General features: G+C 43.2%; 1 protein-coding gene across 1 annotated transcript in view; it reads left to right on the top strand.

Annotated features, from left to right (window-relative positions):
* The first annotated feature begins 1,275 nt into the window (after positions 1-1,275).
* LOC126484185 (molybdenum cofactor biosynthesis protein 1-like) overlaps positions 1,276-20,842 on the top strand; it is an 82,990-nt gene continuing 63,423 nt past the window's right edge. The window contains exon 1 of the mRNA XM_050107599.1: positions 1,276-1,287. Coding sequence (XP_049963556.1) covers positions 1,276-1,287 — 12 coding nt within the window. The remainder of the gene's footprint in view (positions 1,288-20,842) is intronic.

Below are 20,842 nucleotides of genomic sequence, written 5' to 3'. Positions count from 1 at the left end.
GTGAAGAGTTCCTTCCAAAATAAGAAGAATCTGCAACTGAATAAACATATCAGCTTCCACATTAACAAAATATTTGTAAAGACCTTTGTGTGGAGTGTTCTGACACACAGATGCAAAATCTGTACATTAGAAAAGCCAAAGGAAGCTCGCCTCAAACCTGCTGAAATGTGGTTCTGGAGGAGAAATACAAGAACTAGCTGCATTGACAGAAAAATCAAAGGAAATAGGAGAGAAGAAAGTTATAATCCAGGGCAAAGCAAAATACACTGAACACTTAACTGGAGATGATAATCTTTTAAAAAACATTTCTGAAGGCAAGATTGTAGGTAAGAAAACAAGGGGATGACTGAGAACATCCTACTTAAACAATATGATCAATGAATGGTATTTTCATCACTCATGGAGATGAAGACAACTGCTGGAGAGAGGGAGCTGTGGCTGCAGAGACAAGGTTTAACCTTTTGGAAGAGTAAGGACAAACTAATACAAAATATGAGTCTGCATGGTAGCTACATATGGAATAAATGACAACTTCTTGTGTGCAGTCATCTAGTCTCTTACCCCAGTAGGTGTCTTATCTACTAAAAGTAAAGGTCACTGTTGTGCTTTCAATAGATGTGAGCTGCACCCTGAAAATGGTATGTCTAGTTTGCAGTTGTACAGAAGCTTTTTATTTTGCAAAATGGTTCAAATGGCTCTAAGCACTATGGGACTTAACATCTGAGGTCATCAGTCCCCCAGTCGTAGAACTACTTAAACCTAACTAACCTAAGGACATCCCTGCCTGAGTTAGGATTCGAACCCGCGACCGTAGCAGCAGCACGGTTCCGGACTGAAGTGCCTAGAACCGCTTGGCCACAGTGGTCAGCTTTTATTTTGCAAAGAAATTTTTGATAATAAGATGAACTGATGCTGGTACTCGCTACTGAAACCAGTAGTACTTAGACACAACAAAAATGTGACTACAGAATTAAGAATAATTTTTCCAAACTATGGAGTATTTTTTTCAAATCAGAACCACAATAGAGGAAACTTATTTTAAACTAAAGACACAAAAGAAAAAAAGAGAAACTGTAAAGATCTTGAGTCTCATAAGACTCTCCTGGGAGGAAAATATAAGATATTTAATTGGTAAACTTGCAAGGCATACTTTTTTATGTTGTATAAACTATGAAACTGTTAGCATCGTCAGCTAAAATTTACTTCTTCTGTCTTAATATACCTTCCTTCACCTACAGCTGCAGTGTGGAGACAGGGGTGAGGGTGGGAGCAGGGATGGGGGTGAGGGTGAGGGCGTACTGCTTTAAAATGGTGATTATTGTATTGATATTCTTAACAACAGATTTATATCTTTTGCTTATGAAAGTCTGCATGCGATGACAGCCGCACTAGTAATACCTTCACAGGGTTGTATTCAAGTTGCAAGGCTAGATCTATGCCAGCCATGACACGCTCCCAGCCTTTCCTCCTCATGATCTGGTTGTAGCGTCGGGTCTGCAGGGTGTCTAAGCTGATGTTCAGACCGTCAAGCCCTGCCCTCTGCAAGGCAACCAGCTGTCTTGTCAACATGAGGCCATCGTTTGTCATTAAGACACTTTTGAGATCTTTCATTTCCTTCAAGGCACCTGTGAAACAGCAAATTATTCTAAAGAAACTGAAACAAATAATTTGTAACATTGCTGCTGCATATGAAACAAAACTCCAGTTGATAAATTGAAAATACAAATTCCTTAAAAGTTAACTGTACATTTGCCCTAATACCAAGAGATATGAAGGGTAAATAAACTGAAGTGAAGAATGCAAGTTAAGATAGCAATGAAAAAATAATTAGAGGCATAAGATCACCTACTGCAACAGGGAAATGGGAATCAATATGAACCATTACCCATCTACTGTCAACTCATTCCATGTCTCCATGCACACTGTATAAACCACTGTGGGTTGTACGACAAAGTACATTGTTGTACCACACATTACGGTTTTTCCCCATTCAATGCTCATGTGGAGTGTGGGAAGAATGATTCTTTAAATGGTTCTGTGCATGCTGTAATTAATCTTGCCTTCATGGTCCCTATAGGAGTGATACATATGCGGTTATTGTATAAATCCTAAATACCTCACTTAATACAGGTTCCTGAAATTTCATAAGTTAGGTTTTGTCATATATTTGGCGTCTATCTTCACTTGTCTGGCATTTCCAATTTTTAGTAGCTTCTTGATGCTCTCCCATGCATCAAATAAATCTATGATCAATCGTGCTACACTATTTTGTATACATTCAATGTCTGCCATTAGCCTTATTTGTTATGGGTCGTACTTAAGCAATATTCTAGAATGGGCCACACAAGTATTTTGTAAGCAATGTCCTCTATAGACTGATTGCATTTTCCAGTATCTTACCAATGAATTGAAGTCTGCATTCTGCTTTGCCTACAAGTGAGTCTATGTCACCATTTCATTTCATCCAGATATTTGTATTAGTTGACCAATTAAAACTGTGATTATTTGATAATGTAGTCATACAATACTGTCTTTTTTTTGTTTTGTGATGTGCTCCAATTTACATTTCTGAAAACTTAAACTCAGTTGCCTATCTTTGGACCAAACTGAAATGTTATGATCTGACTCAAATTTGTGCAGATTTTTTTCAGGCAATAGTTCATTATAGACAACTCTATCATCCAGGAAAAGTATGAGGTTCCTTATAATATCGTCTTCCAGAACATTAAGTTACAACATAAATGTAATGGTATAAATTACTATAACTGTATAAGTAAGTTTATAAGTGTGTAAAATACATTGAACTATTTGTTACAACAAAATATTGTACCGGTATACTCAGCAAGATGTTAAATCAGCAGATAGCTACATTTTATGTTCAACATTTTGTGTACAGCATATATGCTGGAAAGGATTTATACCCAAATTAAATAAATCTGAAGAAATGGTAGTGTGTGTCTGGAAAAAAAATCCGTAAAAACTCATACAGTCCAATTTGCTATTATGTCACTGTTACTGAAATATAATACAAAGTAACTGAATTTGATGAACATTCTCAGAGTGCAATATGCCTCAGAGTGAAATGCACAGTAATGTCAACATTATTTTTCAAGGCTATGTTTGTGAAAATGGATGAAAGCAAACCACACATTTTGTTCTCAATCTGCGGAAGCATTATGCACTGTGAAACACTGTACTGCTGTTCTACATAAAAGCTGTCTCATTGCCAACATCTTTCCCCTGCTGGCTGTTCTACACTTCTCATCATTGATTCAACACGTTGTAAGATATTTTATGCTGTATGACACCACAGTCCAGTCTGGTTAGGACAGCATAAAAATAATATATGAATTTCAGTATTGAAACTGGAACAGCAGAACAGTTCTCATCACACTGGATATCAAATCGAGGTTGGATTACAGCCATGGGTACATCATTTCATGCTACTCAACTGTATGTCATATGTCAGAGTTCTTCAACTGTAGTGGCTGGCGACTGGTGGCTGGCGACTGGTGGCATACCCATCTCTTGGCATCCTGTGAACAGACGTTCTCCACAGGTGACAGATTTGAAGAAAATGCTGGATGCGGCAACAGTGGAACACTCTCTGTATCGAGGTAGCTCAGTACAGCTCAGGTGATGTGTAGTCTTGCATTATCTTGTTAAAAGATAACATCACGGAGCCCTTGAAAATAGGGCACAGCAATAGGCCTTAACAAAACACAAATGCAATGGCTGCTGTCCAAATTACTGGCTATGTGAACCCGAGGTTGTGACATGTATCCAGTTGCACCCCATACCATCACATCACATGCTGGACCCGCATGAGAATGACAGGTACAATCTGGCCAGGTCTGTTAGCATCAGAGCCTCCACACACAAGTACATCAATTGTGACGATGTTGCAGAACCGAGACTCATCTGATACGATGACACAGTGCCATTCCTGTGTCTGGCATTGTTGTCAGTTGCACTGCTGTCAGTTCAACTCTCTCTAGAGCCGCATTAATGGCTTGACAGTCTGTGCTGCTCCAGATGCCATCACATTGTATGTGTGGATACTTGTCTCACTGTATACAAGCCCACTTCCTGACTAAATGTACACAACTTCACTGCAGGATCATGTACGCATGAGCGAACACTTGTCTGCCCTCTCAGGTGCTAGTTGGATGGCACTACGGAGGCCCTGCAAGGCATTTAGCATGGCCCTCCTGAACCTACCAATTCTATGTTCACACAAATTGAGATTCTGAGCAATGCAAGCAGCAATATAGTGAAACAATAAACCAGAGTCTCACCAGACCATGAGCCTGCAACTGCCAAATCTGGAATGCTGATAAACATTTCTCCTTCTTCCATTATGCTTAACACGGTCATCGTGTAAACAACCAACACTGAAATAGAATTTCTGAATGAGAAACCTGCTCCATAAGCTTTTCTTGCATACAGAGTATGCATGGGAGTGCTGAAAAGTAATGCCTCTGAATTTTTTATTCTGTTCTCAATATCGGTCGAGGTATGACACATCACGCATATTACTTGGTCAACTTTCCCACTTCACTGACTTGTGGCACACCTCCCTCCTGCAAACAGATGGTGTCGCAATAGGCAGCCCACTCTGACCAGAGATTGTGAATATGTTTACGGTGCGCTTCGAAGAAGAGGCCCTGATGTCATCCAAATGGAAATCCATCTTCTTCTTCTTCTTCTGTTTTGTGGATAACACACTTGTCATCTGGCCTCATGGAAGAGACAAACTTCTTGACTTCTTTGTACATCTGAACTCCACACGCCACAAAATCAAATTCACAATGGAGACCAAAGAAGAGGGAAGACTACCATTCCTGGACATCATAGTCAGGAGAATAACGGATAGCACCTTGTGCCACAGCTTGTATCTGACTCTATAAAACACATAAACGCAGTTCTCCCTATGTCACTGTGAATAATTTCAATAACAAAAAGTGAGATGAATGTTGCAGCGTACATTTAATTTCCACTTTGGCTTTGCATTCAAGATCAGTCTTACCTGAGAGTGCAACATTACATCTTTGGTTAATTTAATTATATGTTCATTAGATTTTGGTTATAAGGCACGTTTTGCTGCCTAATGTTTCATCTCCAAATACTGGAAACAATCCATGGAGGAAGAGGAGTATGTAAGACATTGGTGGACCAGGTTGGAAGAATCTGTGAATTTCAATACTCTGTAGAAGAGCTCAATCATTTGAAAATAACTTTCAGACCTTGTGGCTATTCTAACAGATATACATAGGGCACTACATTCTAAAATATTTGCATCTTTCAGTGAGAAACAAGCAACTAGAGGAAAAGTTCTGTTGCCATTTGTAAAAACTGTCGCAGATAACGACCTCCGTGTGCTATGAAGAGAAGGTGCTTAAACCAAACTGAAGACCACAACAGCACCCATACTCAAGCAAATTGCTATGCAGTAGTTTCAGTGAATTTGACAATGATGTGGCTGCTTTCATTGTGGCCCAGTCATATTGTGGGGTAGGGAATGCCAGTGACTGGGCTGGATTTGTAGGTGACAGATGGATTTTTGGCAAAGCCTTGTATCAATACCTCCTTAATTATTGAGCTGAAAAACTGTAAAAAACATTCATACAGTAAAATTGCACAAAAAAATTTCCTATTTCCGCAGGTATTGTGCCTTCTGTTTCTTTTTCATTACAAAAACATATTGATTCAAGTTTATAGAGTCACAACTATGTCACTGTGATTTGTGTAACACACATTCTGGAACATGTTCCAGGAATGTCATGAAACAGACAGCTTTAAATACTTACTCTAGCTCATCTTTCAAGACTTGCATGCCAACAACAACACCATCTATCCAATCTGTTTTTATTTCACTTTCATGTTAAGATTTCTCCACAAAGGATGTCATCTGCCATGTAGGCAGTGCAAGAGGAAATTCCACACTCACATTTGGGTAATCAAGTGGATTCTGTGTCTTGTCAGAACCAAGTACAATCAACCCAATATCATCTTTACCACTGGTAAATATCTGGAAACATATTAAATGGTAAAAATAAGTTTTGTTTATAACAAGTTGTATACCAATAGAAACATCACACACAGATACTCTTTATAAAATTATTTAATTGGATAGATAAAAAAATCTACTCACCAAGCAGTGGCAGAACACACACATAAAAGACTGTTGTGATAGGCAAGCGTTTGGAACCAGTGACTCCTTCTTCAGGCTGAATGGTTGCAGGGGAAGCAAGAAGGGTGAAGGAAAAGGACTGGAGAGGTCTAAAAAAAGGGGTAGATTTTGGGAAAAGTTACCCAGAACCATGGCTCATGGGTGACTTACCGTACAGGATGAGAAGGAAAGACTAATTGTTGGAGACTGCATCGGGCAAGATTCGGAAACCTGAGAGCTTAAAGGTGGAAGACAGGGTAATATGCAAGACAGAGATTACTACTAAAACTGTATATGGTTAATAAGAGTGAGAAGGTAAGTGTATTGTATGCAACAGTTGTGGGAGGGGGCAGTGAAAATAGACGGGAAAGACAATGAAAGATGTAGAAAGCTAAAACGGAGTGAAGCAAAGAGTAATTACAGTGAAGAAAAGCTGAGACAGAAGAAATTAACGTAAATTGAGGCGAGGTGGGTGGTGAGAACCAAGGACATGTTTTAGTGCTAGTTCCCACCTGCGGAGTTCTGAGAAACTGGCGTCTGGCGGAAGAATACAGGTGGCATGTGTGGTGAAACAAGTGCCGAAGTCATGTATGCCATGTTGTAGAGCATGCTCTGCAACAGGATATTGCGAGTTCCCAGTATATACACTATGACTACGCCAATTTATCCTAACTGATAATTTGGTGGTAGTCATGCAGATGTAGAAAGCTGAACAGTGTTTACATAATAGCTGGTATATGACATGTGTCGTTTCTATTTCTCGCCTGATCCGCAGTTCTGTGTGACTTTCCCAAAATCTACACCTTTTCATGGAACTCTCCAGGCCTTTTCCTTTACCCTTCTTCCTTCCCCTTCAACGCTTCTGTCTGGAAGAGCCACTGTCTTTTATGTGTATGTTCTGCTGCCGCTTGGTGAGTAGATTTTTTATCTATTCAATTAAATAAATTTATCAATAATTTATTGTTTTTGTTGTTATAGTTACTCTTTATAACCTACTTAAAATACATCATGTACCCTCCTCTCCACAATTCTTCGAACACATAGTTTTGCCTTTTGTAAAAAATCACTGCGTTTCTGTATAACATACTTGGAGTCAAAGTGTCCAACATCTATCACAATTACAAACAGATGAAAGAAAGTCATTGTATTTATTGGCAGTTTTACGCAATCAGATATTTTGAAAGAGTTCCAGTGGTATAAATTTACAATATCTTACAATTAAATATATACGTTTATTCTTTATATCAATTCTTAGCAATAATATAATAGTATAAATTGCAGAATCAATATAGCCAATTTTAATGTAATGACTGCAATACAAATACAAAATAACAGCGGTAAGTTATAACAAATGAGAGAGAGAGAGAGAGAGAGAGAGAGAGAGAATGAGGCATTTAGACAATGTTTCATTACAGTGTGAAACTTATTAGAATTAAAATGAAGCCATAGTGAATTATTACATTCCAAAAATAATAATTATTGTGTTCTTTCACCCCAAAATAATACATTCATTAGGCAATGTATACTTTTAATTTCAGAAATTTTTACAACAGTTCTGAACTTCACTGTTTCGATGAATTTATTACATGTGTCAATGAATGAGGGTTGATAACATTGCTTTAGTCATTCAATTGTTCATCATTTGATATTCGCAATGTTCTTAATAACTTCTTATGTAAAGTTCTATCATCAAAAAGATAATCTACGTAAGTTTTAAAAGTCGCGAATCTTTAAACAACAACTTGAAAATGGGTATATCAGTATTTTGTATACATTCTAGCATTGCTAGATTTACTTTTAAATTTTAAAGTATATGAGCAGATTGAGCGACTTTCCATCCAGAAAATTTGCTGTTGGCAAGACCTCACTACAAAGAAGAATGGTCTTTCCGGAGTCAAATGCTAAAAAATTCATAAATACCAGCATTGTAAGTGATACAAACAGGTATTAAGCACTGTGCATAAATATCGTTCTGCTTGGCGAGAAAAAAAGTAGGTAGATGAAAGAGTAAATTGGGTGCAAGGATTGAACATAAACTCACCCAAATTGCAAAGGTTAAAAAAAAAAAAAAAAAAACAAGGGGGTCACTGCTCAAGAATTGAGAACTGCCCCCCCCCCCCCCCTTTTCTTTTACAGGCTTGCTTTCACTTTTCAGATGAGACCATGTCCCCCATATGTGAAGAAAATAGCCAATATGTAAAGAGAATTACAGATAAAGCGTTTTCTAGAATGAGATTTTCACTCTGCAGCATAGTGTGCACTGATTTGAAACTTCCTGGCAGATTAAAACTGTGTGCTGGACCAAGACTCAAACATGGCGATCGTAAACACAGACCTGTGTTGCCATTTTGGGAGGTAGATCTCGTATCTGGAAAGAGGAGATGACAGTTAGGGTACTATGGGTGAGCAGCTGCCATCAATTTTTGATGGTGCAGAACCCACAATAGTGGAACTGCTGCCTAGTCCAAAGGCACCTGTTACCAGTCTTACCCCACAATAGTGTATCGAATCCAGATGTAATGTCGAAGCTGATAAAAAGTCATATGAGAGATTCCTGTAATCTAGGTGTGACTGCACCAGTGCTGCATACAGCCATATCAAAGTAGAGTGGACCACACCGTGGTCGGTGTCGCTGAGGCATAGAAGAGCATTCAGGTGTGACATACATGTCTGCTTTGGTTGACATAGACGGGGAAGCCATGTCAACTAGGCATCAAAGACCGGTCCTAAAAAACACAATGACAGAAATGCATAACGTAGATCATGGCAGCCAAGAAATGGATGCTATGAGTGAAAGCCCAGGATTGTGCTTGGTGTATTGCTCCCTGCATTCTGCCTCCAGCAATAGCCGTCGCGGACGAACAGAAAAGATGGGGACACCATATGTCATGCAGCTGTCGCCAGATCATTGATAGTCACAAAAAGGAGAGTGACACTCAAAACAGAACCTTGTGAAAGCCCCTTCTCCTGCAGGGGGGGGGGGGGGGGGGGGGGGGGGGATGCTACAGGAGGCACCAACCTGTTCCCAAAAAGTGTGACATGGAAGAAAGTTCTGGATAAAAATCAGGAGTGGGCCATGGAGGCCCCACTCCTTTAAGGTGTCAAGGATGTTATGGCACCATGTTGCATCATAAGATATATATGCAGATCAATGAAAACTGCAAAAAGGAACTGATGCTGAGCAAAAGCTGTTCAGATAGCACACTTCAAGTGGACTAAATTATCTTCGCCCTTGGCGAAAAGCACCCTGGATCGAAGCCAAAAGATCCGGGGATTCAAGGACACAATACAGCCTTCGACTAACCATATGTTCAAGTAACTTGCAGGACACTGAGTAAACAATCTGGACGACAGCTGTCCGTTTGAAGAGGCAATTTATCTGATTTCAAAATTGGAATATCGGCATTTTCTCGCTACTGGGAAGAGAGTTCTGCATTGCACCAGGGATGGTTAAAGAAAGGCCAGGTACACTGATGGAAAAATTTGCAACACCAAATAATAATTTATGTAGAGTAATGAAATACCAGGAATATGTGGTGTCACCGCCAGACACCACACTTGCTAGGTGGTAGCTTTAAATCGGCCGTGGTCCATTAGTACATGTCGGACCCGCGTGTTGCCACTGTCAGGGATCGCAGACCGAGCGCCACCACAAGGCAGGTCTCGAGATGCGGACTAGCACTCGCCCCAGTTGTACGGACGACGTAGCTAGGGACTAGCAAGTGTGGTGTCTGGCGGTGATACCACATTAAGAAGCTTTGGCTCTCGTGTTTGGTGTTACTAAGTTCCATGATTTCTTGTATGGTCGTCACTTTACCATCATCACCGACGCACAAACAGTTTGTAAATATTGCTGAAACAATGCAGGGGTGGATGCACACCCGAATGGCAGTCTTTTGAATCGGTACAAGCCAAGATGCGTGTTAACCACCAAGACGCGCTGGGATTCGGCGTCCACTGGGATTTGCAAGTACGCATCTGCTAGGTCCAACTTCGAAAAGTATTTACCCCGTCCGCCGGGCGCACTGCACGGCCCAGTAAACTGCCCTCGCACGCGTCCGCGCAGCTGCCGCCTCGCTCTAAACCAGGTGTGCCGTGACAGCATACAACTGCAGTGAAATCATGCCCGCGGTGTGCTACTAGACATTTGCGTGAAAATTGCCCGTCACGCCAAGCTATTTGTTTTTACTGTAATAAGAAAGGACATGTTCAAAGTGTTTGCCAGAAAAAGCTCAGATCAGACACTCTTAATCATTCCAAGCCCTTTGCTTCGCGCCGGAATCGAACCAAGAATACTCAGGCTCGTGTACCTTCGCCCATGGACATTCATGTAGTTAATTCCACTTCGTCCAGTGCCACTGTCTCTAACAGTGACTGTGTTCGTTCCACAAATGCTGTGCGTCGACGTTGCCGGAACTCGCGTCAAGTCGCAAGTGCTTCTGTACCAGTGTCAGTTCAAATTGCATGAGACAGTCGCTCATGTCGTCACCAGGACAATAAACTTTTTGTAGATTTGGACTTAAATGGCAAGGTCATACCATTCCAGCTTGATACCGGAGCTGCAGTTTCATTGCTCAATCATGACACGTACAAACAACTGGGCAAACCTCTGTTGCGTGCCGCAAATGTTAAGTTAAATAGTTATTCAGGTCAGAATATCCCTGTGTTAGGACAGTGCACCCTTCTTGCAACATACAAGGGACAAACAAAACTTGTGTCATTTTACGTTCTTCGTTCTTCTACTGCAGTGAACTTGTTTGGTTTAGATTTATTTCAGTTGTTTAACATGTCTATAGTAAATCAGGACCTATCAGTGAACCAGCCTGTACCTCCGTGTACAGCGCAGAAATTCATTCGCTGGTCTATTTTCCTCTCGCATTACCGCTACGATATCTTTTATCGGTCCACTGCTAAGCACGGAAACGCCGATGCCTTGTCCCGTTTGCCTGTTGCTGAGGATAGAGCATTCGACTCTTCTGAACTTGCTTGTATGCTCATTGATTCGGAAACCGATTACGTGGTCAAATCGTTTCCGATTGATTTTCGTCGTGTAGCTACAGCCACAGCTGCTGACCCGGTCCTTGCTACCGTTTTGCGTTTTGTTGCTACGCAATGGCCTTTGTCAAAGTCTCGGATCGAGGATCCGTTGGTTCGCCGATTTTTTGCTCACAAGGAGAGACTTTTTGTTCGACGTGGTGTTTTGTTGTTGCGTTCTGATAATGATCAGTCCAGAGTCGTGGTCCCACGTTCGTTACAGTCCTCTGTTTTACGGCTTCTTCACCAAGGACATTGGGGTATAGTGCGAACGAAACAACTTGCTCGTCAGCACTGTACTTGGTTCGGCATCGATGCTGCGATTACGAATATGTGTTCTTCTTGCATGGCGTGTGCCGAACAACAATCAGCACCGCCGCGGAAAATATTTGCATGGCCAAAAGCCACTTCCCCTTGGCAACGCTTGCACATCGATTTTGCTGGTCCATTCTGGAATGCTCGGTGGTTTATTCTGGTAGATGCCTTCAGTAATTTTCCTTTTGTTGTCCGGATGTCTTCCACGACGTCAACTGCCACCATCCAAGCGTTGTCTGCTATCTTTTGCATTGAAGGTCTTCCGCAGACTATTGTTTCTGACAATGGCCCACAATTCATGTCCGCAGAATTTCAGTCATTCTGCCAGGCCAATGGTATTCAACATCTGACATCCGCGCCGTTTTCGCCTCAGTCAAACGGTGACGCTGAACGATTGGTCCGGACTTTCAAGTCACAGATGTTGAAGTTGAAAGAGTCGCATTCTCGGGAGGACGCGTTGTTGCTCTTTTTGTCTTCGTATTGCTCTCAGCCCCGAGATGGTCGCTCGCCGGCTGAGTTGCTCCACGGTCGTCCTCATCGAACCTTGATGTCTTTGCTGCACCCGCCGCATCAGGTTCCTGTGCAGCGGCAGACTTCTGCTTTTGCTCCAGGCGACGTTGTATTTTATCGCAACTATCGAGGTTCACGGCGTTGGCTCGCAGGGCGCATTCTTCGCTGCCTCGGCCGCGCGATGTATTTGGTTTTGGGGGCCTCTGGTGAGGTGCGTCGGCATCTCAATCAGCTGCACCTCTGTCGTCGCACGGGTTCTGCCGCTCCCCGTCTGCTTTCAGCGACGGTGCCGTCCGGTCAGCGCCCTGGGGACCCATCTACTGGCTCGCCTCATCCCCAGGTGTTACCGACGATGAATTCCATTTTGCCCCATGGCGACGCGCCGCTGCCGCCTCCGCCGCCGCCGCCTGTCCTCCAGCCGGCGCCGCCCACAGTGGACGCTTTGCTGCAGCCGCCAAGCACCTCCCTGGGTCACGCGCCGCCGATCGCTTCCCGTGACCAGCTGTCCTCCACCATGGAGCTCTTGCCCGCTCCGGACCACATGGCGTCTTCGCGGTCGACCCTTCGGCCCCTCCTGTCTCTTTACGGGCACATACACCGCATGTTGACGTGCACCCTGGACTAGGTTATCAGGCGTTTCCTAGATCCCCTCGCACCGAATGGCTGGGTGCGGGTGGCACAGCCTCGCCTGTTGTTAGTTTCCCCACCTCATCGCATACGTCAACATGGGGTCCTCCCCACGGCGGGCGGAAGCCTTATAACACGACCGTTCGCCGATTTGCGGGGGAGGAATGTGGTGTCACCGCCAGACACCACACTTGCTAGGTGGTAGCTTTAAATCGGCCGCGGTCCATTAGTACATGTCGGACCCGCGTGTCGCCACTGTCAGGGATTGCAGACCGAGCACCACCACAAGGCAGGTATCGAGATACAGACTAGCACTCGCCCCAGTTGTACGGACGACATAGCTAGCGACTATACTGACGAAGCCTCGCTCCTTTGTCGAGCCGATAGTTAGAATAGCCTTCAGCTAAGTCAATGGCTACGACCTAGCAAGGCGCCATTAGTAACATTGCATGTATCTAAAGAGTCTCACTTGTATCACCACATTCCCCAGATGTACCAAAAGGATGGATTAAAGTTAAGTATTACAGAAGCTATGTACTTTTCTGTATAGCATTCATTACGTATCCTGTTTCAGACCTCACGTCCATCTGTGTGAGCGTAGCGCATGCCTTTCGGCTTCCTCTTATTGTGTCTAGGCTGTCTTGTCTACACACAACAGAATATATTTGTTGAGTCAACGTATGTAAAGTGATTAGCGTTGCAGGATCAGAGATCAATGTGAGTGTGAGATAAGCCACTGCAAATGTAAATGCAAATGCTGGTACGCCGTTGTACACTTGTCATGTGTCAGTTTGTGGGATGGAGTTCCATGCCTGTTGCACTTGGTTGGCCAATATAAGGACAGTTAATGATGTTTGTGGATGGGTTGAAGCTGTCATCAGATGATGTCCAATATGTGCTCGATTGGAGGTAGAGCTGGTTATCGAGCAAGCAAAGGCAATATGTTGACACACTATAGCATGTTGGCTTACAACAGCAGTATGTGAGCAAGTGTTATCCTATAGGAAAACACCTCCTGGAATGCTGTCAGCATTCGTGGGATTCATACAGACAGTTTTGTCAGTGGAAAAGCGAAAGCTATTGTTGATGCTCCAGGAGTAAAGACAATCAAGACATTGCTGAAGGTGCCACTAAGTGAGACAGGTTCATAGAGAACTGCAATAGAAGGCAAAATCGTCAAAAAAAAAGGGAGCCGGAGATTCCCAGTGGGAGACAGGCCATTATAGGGTTAATGGCGATAGCAAAGAGAATGACACTCAGAATGGAACCCTGAGACACACCATTTTCCTGGATAAAGGTGTCCGACAAGGCAGACCCTTCATGCACCTCGAAAACTCAGTCTTTTAAAAATGTCTGAAGGAAACAGGGTAGGTGGCCATGGAAGCCCCACATGTGAAGAGTATGGAGGGTACTAGCTCTCTAGCAGGTGTCATAGGCCTTCTCCAAATCGAAAAACACGGCGACAATCTGGGATTTCTGCAGAAATCCATTCATGACTTGGGTGGGCAAAATAATGAGACGGTCCACTGCAGAATGCCGTGTTGAAAGCCACACTGTGCATTCATCAAAAATTGTGAGACTCGAGCCACCATATCATCCGGGCATGAATCATATGTTCCATCACCTTGCAAACACACTGGTAAGAGAGATGGAGTGGTAGCTAGAAGCTAATTTCGGCAAGAGCTGGATTTCCATCAATAAATTGAGTTGAAGTCTGCTGTTGTGGTCTTCATCCAACTACTGGTTTGGTGCATCTCACCAGCCTATTCCAGCCTTTGTAAGCCTCTTCATCTCTGCATAGTATTTCAACCTAAATCCACTTAGAATGGTGAACCACCATTCAGAGGATAACTTTTTAACAACACAGTTTGACTTCTGTAAAGGCTTCTATACTGAGAATCAAACATAATATCTCACAAATTCAATTCCAGTAGAATTAAATAGTGGAAATTATCCCCTCTGTAATCTTGCCAAAGCCTTTGACTGTTTAGATTAAAAAATTCTGTGAGGGGAAGCTAAAATAGTATGGCATTAAAAGTCTTCCCCTTGCATGGATTGAGTTGTACTTTAACTACAGAAAATGGAAGGTCACATTAACAAATGATAAGACAGGAATAAGATTAAACTCAAAAAGGGAGAACATAAAATATGGTGTGGCACACAGTGTTTGCTGCCAAGTCCACAAAAATGATTTACTTCCGGCACTGGAGGGCTTAGGAAAAACTCTAATGTTTTGCAGTGCCACAAACTTATTGATGCAAGATCTAAACTCATCCATACCAGAAACATCCAGGAGAATAACAGAACAGGCGTGTACTGATCCACAGGTACCAGCTTAATGCCTAAAAACTTGTATTGTGCAGTTCTAAAGAAATGAAAGTGACTTACAGATACGAATATCAAAAGTAGGGATAACTGGGCAATTAGGCTCCCGTGTTCTAAGTTCCTGGGTATGCAGATACCACTCACGTGTGAGTTTAGGATGAACTCAGCAATTCAGAACTGCAATACTAGAAGCAAAAATAATTTCCATATATAAACACCTAAAATCAGGGCTGCCACAAGTTTCTCCAAGTGAAATTCCCTGATATCTCTGATTCCACGGACACATTTTAGAATTTTTCCCCGACAAATTTTGAGGTCTCAAGGGGAGGTAAAGACATAAGTCGACAAAAGAATGTAAGGGCCTTGTATTTCTCCCCCATTTTGTTTTAGGGCGCAAAAACAACTAGGGTCATATGTGTCCATGCCAAAACTGTGAAACACAAAGGTGAGGAGAGGAGTTAAAAATGATTACATGTCAACGTTTAATGACAGGAGAGAGGACAGCTACAATCAGGGATGTGGAGAAAGGTCTATGAAGTACGCAATAGGTAAATGGAGGCCCAGAACTAAAAGTTAAATGGCCTTCACCATATTGCTACAACTGATAAGAAGTAAAACACGGTCGACAGCCCACGCATTGTTCACTAAAACGGCCAATAACTCAGATGGCAAACCCAAACGGGAACGTAAACGGTAAAAAAAAAGGGCACCCTCTGAGGAAACAGCAGACAGTTAAAAGTTGGGTGCAATGTACACAAAGTAGTGGGGGAGCACCACTTAACAAATGGTGATGGCTAAAAAGGCAGTGCCCAATATGCAACCTAGTTAAAATGACCTCCTCGCCGCAGGACGACTGAGAGGAGGTTGTCCAAGCCACTGGAAGAGGCTTAATAACCCAGAGCTTATTCCTATGAATGGAGGACCAGTGGCGATGCCAAAGTGACACCACCTCCTGACAGAAAGCAACAAGAGATCATCAGAGGGAATGCAAGAATTATTGGGCTGAAGTACGAGGAATGCAGCTTTGGCAGCAGTGTCAGCAACCTCTTGGACCGATATGACCTGGAACCGACGTAAACATCACAGTGGCTCCATAAAAAGTGAGCAAGTGGAAGCTTTCCTGGAACCGGTGCACTAAGGGATGGACAGTCTACAGTGCACAGAGGCTTTGAAGGGTGCTGAGAGAGTCTGAGCAGTGACACAGTTGAAAAGAGTATGTCACCAGATGTACTCCATGATCTGATACAGGGTGAAGAGCTCTGCTGTAAATACTGAGCAATGTGCCGGAAGTCAGTATCAAAAAATGTTGGTTGACGTTGAAGGCACACCTGACACCATGGTCAGTCCAAGAGCCATCAGTGTACACAAAGATATTGTTGCAAAAATCCATGCATAGGTCGTGAAACTGAAGGCGAGCCTGAAGGTCAAGGTGAAGATGGGCTGCCGCATGAAGCCAAGATGGTGAAGGGTTCACACCCATCGAAAAAGCTGCAGGGAGCATGAAGTCGGAGGACCAAGATAGTTTTGTATAAAGCAGGAGCCTCAGGAATTTTGTAGTTTCAATGAATGGAAGAGCAACAGGCCTAAGACGTCCGGTGGCTGCACGAAAAGCATTATTCGACACATTGGCATTGCTGTCAGGCTTCCTCAGAGCCATAATCTGTTGGTAGCAGGCACCCACTGCAGTAGTAGCCCTCGGGTGGCCTGAGCAAGGTATGTCACTGATAGTTCCTGTCCCTCTCTATCTCTTCCATGTCCGAACAACATTGCCACGGTTCACTCCACAATGTCTGGACACTACCCTTGCTGAGAGCCCTTCTTGGCAAAGTGTAATAATGCAGATGCAATCAAACTGCAGTAAGGATCATCTAGGCATTGTTGAACTACAGACAACATGCCCTGAATTCCTCATGTCAACAGCAGAAGAAAGCCGACACTTCTGTAGGACCTCATGGAGCAGGATCCTCTTGCCTCTGTGCCCTGTAGCAGTGAGTTTTCGCAGACTGACACTTGGCAGCTGCCGAGGTGACACCCCTTCCTATTGTCCTCATTGTGACTGTCCTCCAATGGAACTTTTGCAGACTTTGATCCAACAAAGAGGATTTATGACTGCTTTTAGAATCGCAGCTTCTACTTGTACTCTGCCTTCAGGAAACAAAATTGCATCCTCACGACTGCTTTGAGCTTTTGTATTTCTTCCTGGTCTGTTTTGACCTTCCGCTCGAGGTTGGCATTCTGTCTCATGAAGGAGTCATGCTGCTCATATGGGATGACATTCATAGTCAACCAATCCATCTCCCTGACTACCTGTCATCAAGCTGTTGCAGTCTGTCTTTTCCTTCCTCACTTGAACTTTTCCCTTTCTACCATTTACATCCCTCAATCATTTGATGTCACCAGGTTCGACTTCCTCCAGCTTATTGGACAGCTTCCTCGCCGATTTCTGCTGCTTGGGGACTTTAATGCACACCATCCCATTTGGGGCTCTTCCAGAACCTATCCGAGAGGTGCCCTCTTCGCTGCCATTCTTAATCAACTTAACCTTTTCATCTTTAACACAGAAGCACCCATGTTGCTTTCAGACTCGTCGCACTCCTATTCCCATTTGGACCTTTCCTTCTTCACTGCCCGTCCTGCACATCATCTTGAACGGTCCGTTCTTTCTGACACCTACTCGAGCGACCATTTCCTGTGTGCTATCCATTTGCTGACTCCTACCCCACCTCCGTGCACATCGAAATGGCAGCACACTAAGGCTGACTGGAGACTTTACCCCGCCCTGGCGACCTTCAACGAACATGATTTCCACAGTTGTCACAGGTGGAATTTCTTACAAACATTATCCTTACCGTCGCAGAACATTCCATTCCTCACACTTCCTCTTTACCATGCTGTGTCCCAATCCTTTGGTGGACTGAAGCCTGCTGCGATGGAATTCGCATTCTTCAGGATAACCAAAAAGGTAGCTAAACTTCGTTCACTAGTTCTTTTAACAGTTTCACCCCCCTCTTCCATCGTGTGCACCAACTTCCGATGGTTCTCTGGGAGCAAGATCCATTCCCCAATTTTCATCCTGACAGTAGCAGACAGTATCATCGTGTACCATATTGCTATCTCCAACACCTTGGGTCGCCATTTTGCAGAAATGTTGAGCTCCTCCCACTATCATCCTGTCTACCTCTATTGGAAATGGGCAGAGAAGACTCAGGCAATACCCTTCTCTTCTCAGAATCGTGTGTGTTACTGTGCTGCCTTTACTATGAGGAAGCTAGCTCACGTTCTCACTTCATCTCAATCCTCTGCCCTGGACCAGACACTGTTAATTTTCAAATGTTGCAGCACCTTTCTCTTGTGGGCAAGCACTTTTTGCTTAATACGTACAACCGGACCTGGGCAGAGGGCATGTTATTAAGCCACTGTTGTGAAGCCACTGTTATACCCACACCTAAGCCCGGTAAGGACAAACAACTTCCTTCTGGCTATCACCCACTTTGTTTACCCATGTCATGAATGGTTTTCTGTGGAAATCCCAGACTGGCTGTGTTTTTCAATTTGGAGAAAGCCTACGACATTTGTTGGGGACTAGTATCGTTTGTACTCTCTACACATGGCGCCCACTTCCTGTCTTATCATTTGTTAATGTGACCTTCCATTTTCTGTAGTTAAAGTACAACTCAATCCATGCAAGGGGAAGACTTTTAATGCCATACTATTTTAGCTTCCCCTCACAGAATTTTTTAATCTAAACAGTCAAAGGCTTTGGAAAGATGACAGAGGGGTTAATTTCCACTATTTAATTCTACTGGAATTGAATTTGTGAGATATTATGCTGGATTCTCAGTATAGAAGCCTTTAGAGAAGTCGAACTGTGTTGTTAAAAAGTTATTCTCTGAATGGTGGTTCACCATTCTAAGTGGATTTAGGTTGAAATACTATGCAGATGAAGAGGCTTACAAAGGCTGGAATAGGCTGGTGAGATGCACCAAACCAGTAGCTGGATGAAGACCACAACAGCAGACTTCAACTCAGTTTATTGATTGAAATCCAGCTCTTGCCGAAATTAGGTCTCTGTCTCTCTCTCTCTCACTCTCTCTCTCTCTCTCTCTCTCTGACACACACACACACACACACACACACACACACACACACACACACTCTTCCTTCTAGCTACCACTCCATCTCTCTTACCAGTGTGTTCGCAAGGTGATGGGACATATGATTCATGCCCGGATGATATGGTGGCTCGAGTCTCACAATTTTTGATGAATGCACAGTGTGGCTTTCAACACGGCATTCTGCAGTGGACCGTCTCATTATTTTGCCCATCCATGTCATGAATGGTTTTCTGCAGAAATCCCATATTGTCGCTGTGTTTTTCGATTTGTGAGAAGGCCTATGACACCTGCTAGAGAGCTAGTACCCTCCATACTCTTCACATGTGGGGCTTCCATGGCCACCTACCCTGTTTCCTTCAGACATTTTTAAAAGACCGAGTTTTCGAGGTTCATGAAAGGTCTGCCTTGTCGGACACCTTTATCCAGGAAAATGGTGTGTCTCAGGGTTCCATTCTGAGTGTCATTCTCTTTGCTATCACCATTAACCCTATAATGGCATGTCTCCCACTGGGCATCTCCGGCTCCCTTTTTTTTGACGATTTTGCCTTCTATTGCAGTTCTCTATGAACCTGTCTCACTTAGTGGCATCTTCAGCAATGTCTTGATTGTCTTTACTCCTGGAGCATCAACAATAGCTTTCGCTTTTCCACTGACAAAACTGTCTGTATGAATCCCACGAACGCTGACTGCAAATTTGTATGTCCGTCTGGTTATTTGACCTGTTGTGCTGCCATTCACAAACAGCATTCCAGGAGGTGTTTTCCTACAGGATAACACTTGCTCACATACTGCTGTTGTAAGCCAACATGCTATAGTGTGTCAACATATTGCCTTGGCTTGCTCGATAACCAGCTCTACCTCCAATCGAGCACATATTGGACATTATCTGATGACAGCTTCAACCCATCCACAAACATCATTAACTGTCCTTTTATTGGCCAACCAAGTGCAACAGGCATGGAACTCCATCCCATAAACTGACACATGACACGTGTACATCAGTGTACCAGCAATTACTTTTACGTTTGCTGTGGCTTATCTCACACTTACATTGTTTTCTGATCCTGCAACATTAATCACTTTACATACGTTGTCTCAACAAATATATTCCTGGTATTTCATTACTCTACATTAATTATTTTTTGGTGTTGCAAATTTTTCCGTCAGTGTACCTGGCCTTTCTTTAACCATCCCTGGTGCAATGCAGAATTCTCTTCCCAGTAGCGAGAAAATGCCATTATTCCAATTTTGAAATCTGATAAATTGCTTCTTCAAACGGACAGCTGTCGTCCAGACTGTTTACTCAGTGTCCTGCAAGTTACTTGAACATATGGTTAGTCGAAAGCTGTATTGTGTCCTTGAATCCCCGGATCTTTTGGCTTCGATCCAGGGTGCTTTTCGCCAAGGGTGCTCTACTGAAGATAATTTAGTCCACTTGAAGTGTGCTATCTGAACAGCTTTTGCTCAGCATCAGTTCCTTGTTGCAGTTTTCATTGATCTGCGTGTATATCTTATGATACCACATGGTGCCATAACGTCCTTGCCACCTTAAAGGAGTGGGGCCTCCATGGCCCACTCCTGATTTTTATCCAGAACTTTCTTCCATGTCACACTTTTTGGGTACAGGTTGGTGCCTCCTGTAGCATCCCCCCCTGCAGGAGAAGGGGCTTGCACAAGGTTCTGTTTTGAGTGCCACTCTCCTTTTTGTGGCTATCAATGATCTGGTGGCAGCTGCATGGCATAT

Source organism: Schistocerca serialis, chromosome 6 (genome assembly GCF_023864345.2).
Source record: "Schistocerca serialis cubense isolate TAMUIC-IGC-003099 chromosome 6, iqSchSeri2.2, whole genome shotgun sequence".
Classification (NCBI taxonomy): Eukaryota; Metazoa; Arthropoda; class Insecta; order Orthoptera; family Acrididae; genus Schistocerca; species Schistocerca serialis.
This window is presented reverse-complemented; position numbering and strand designations above follow the sequence as displayed.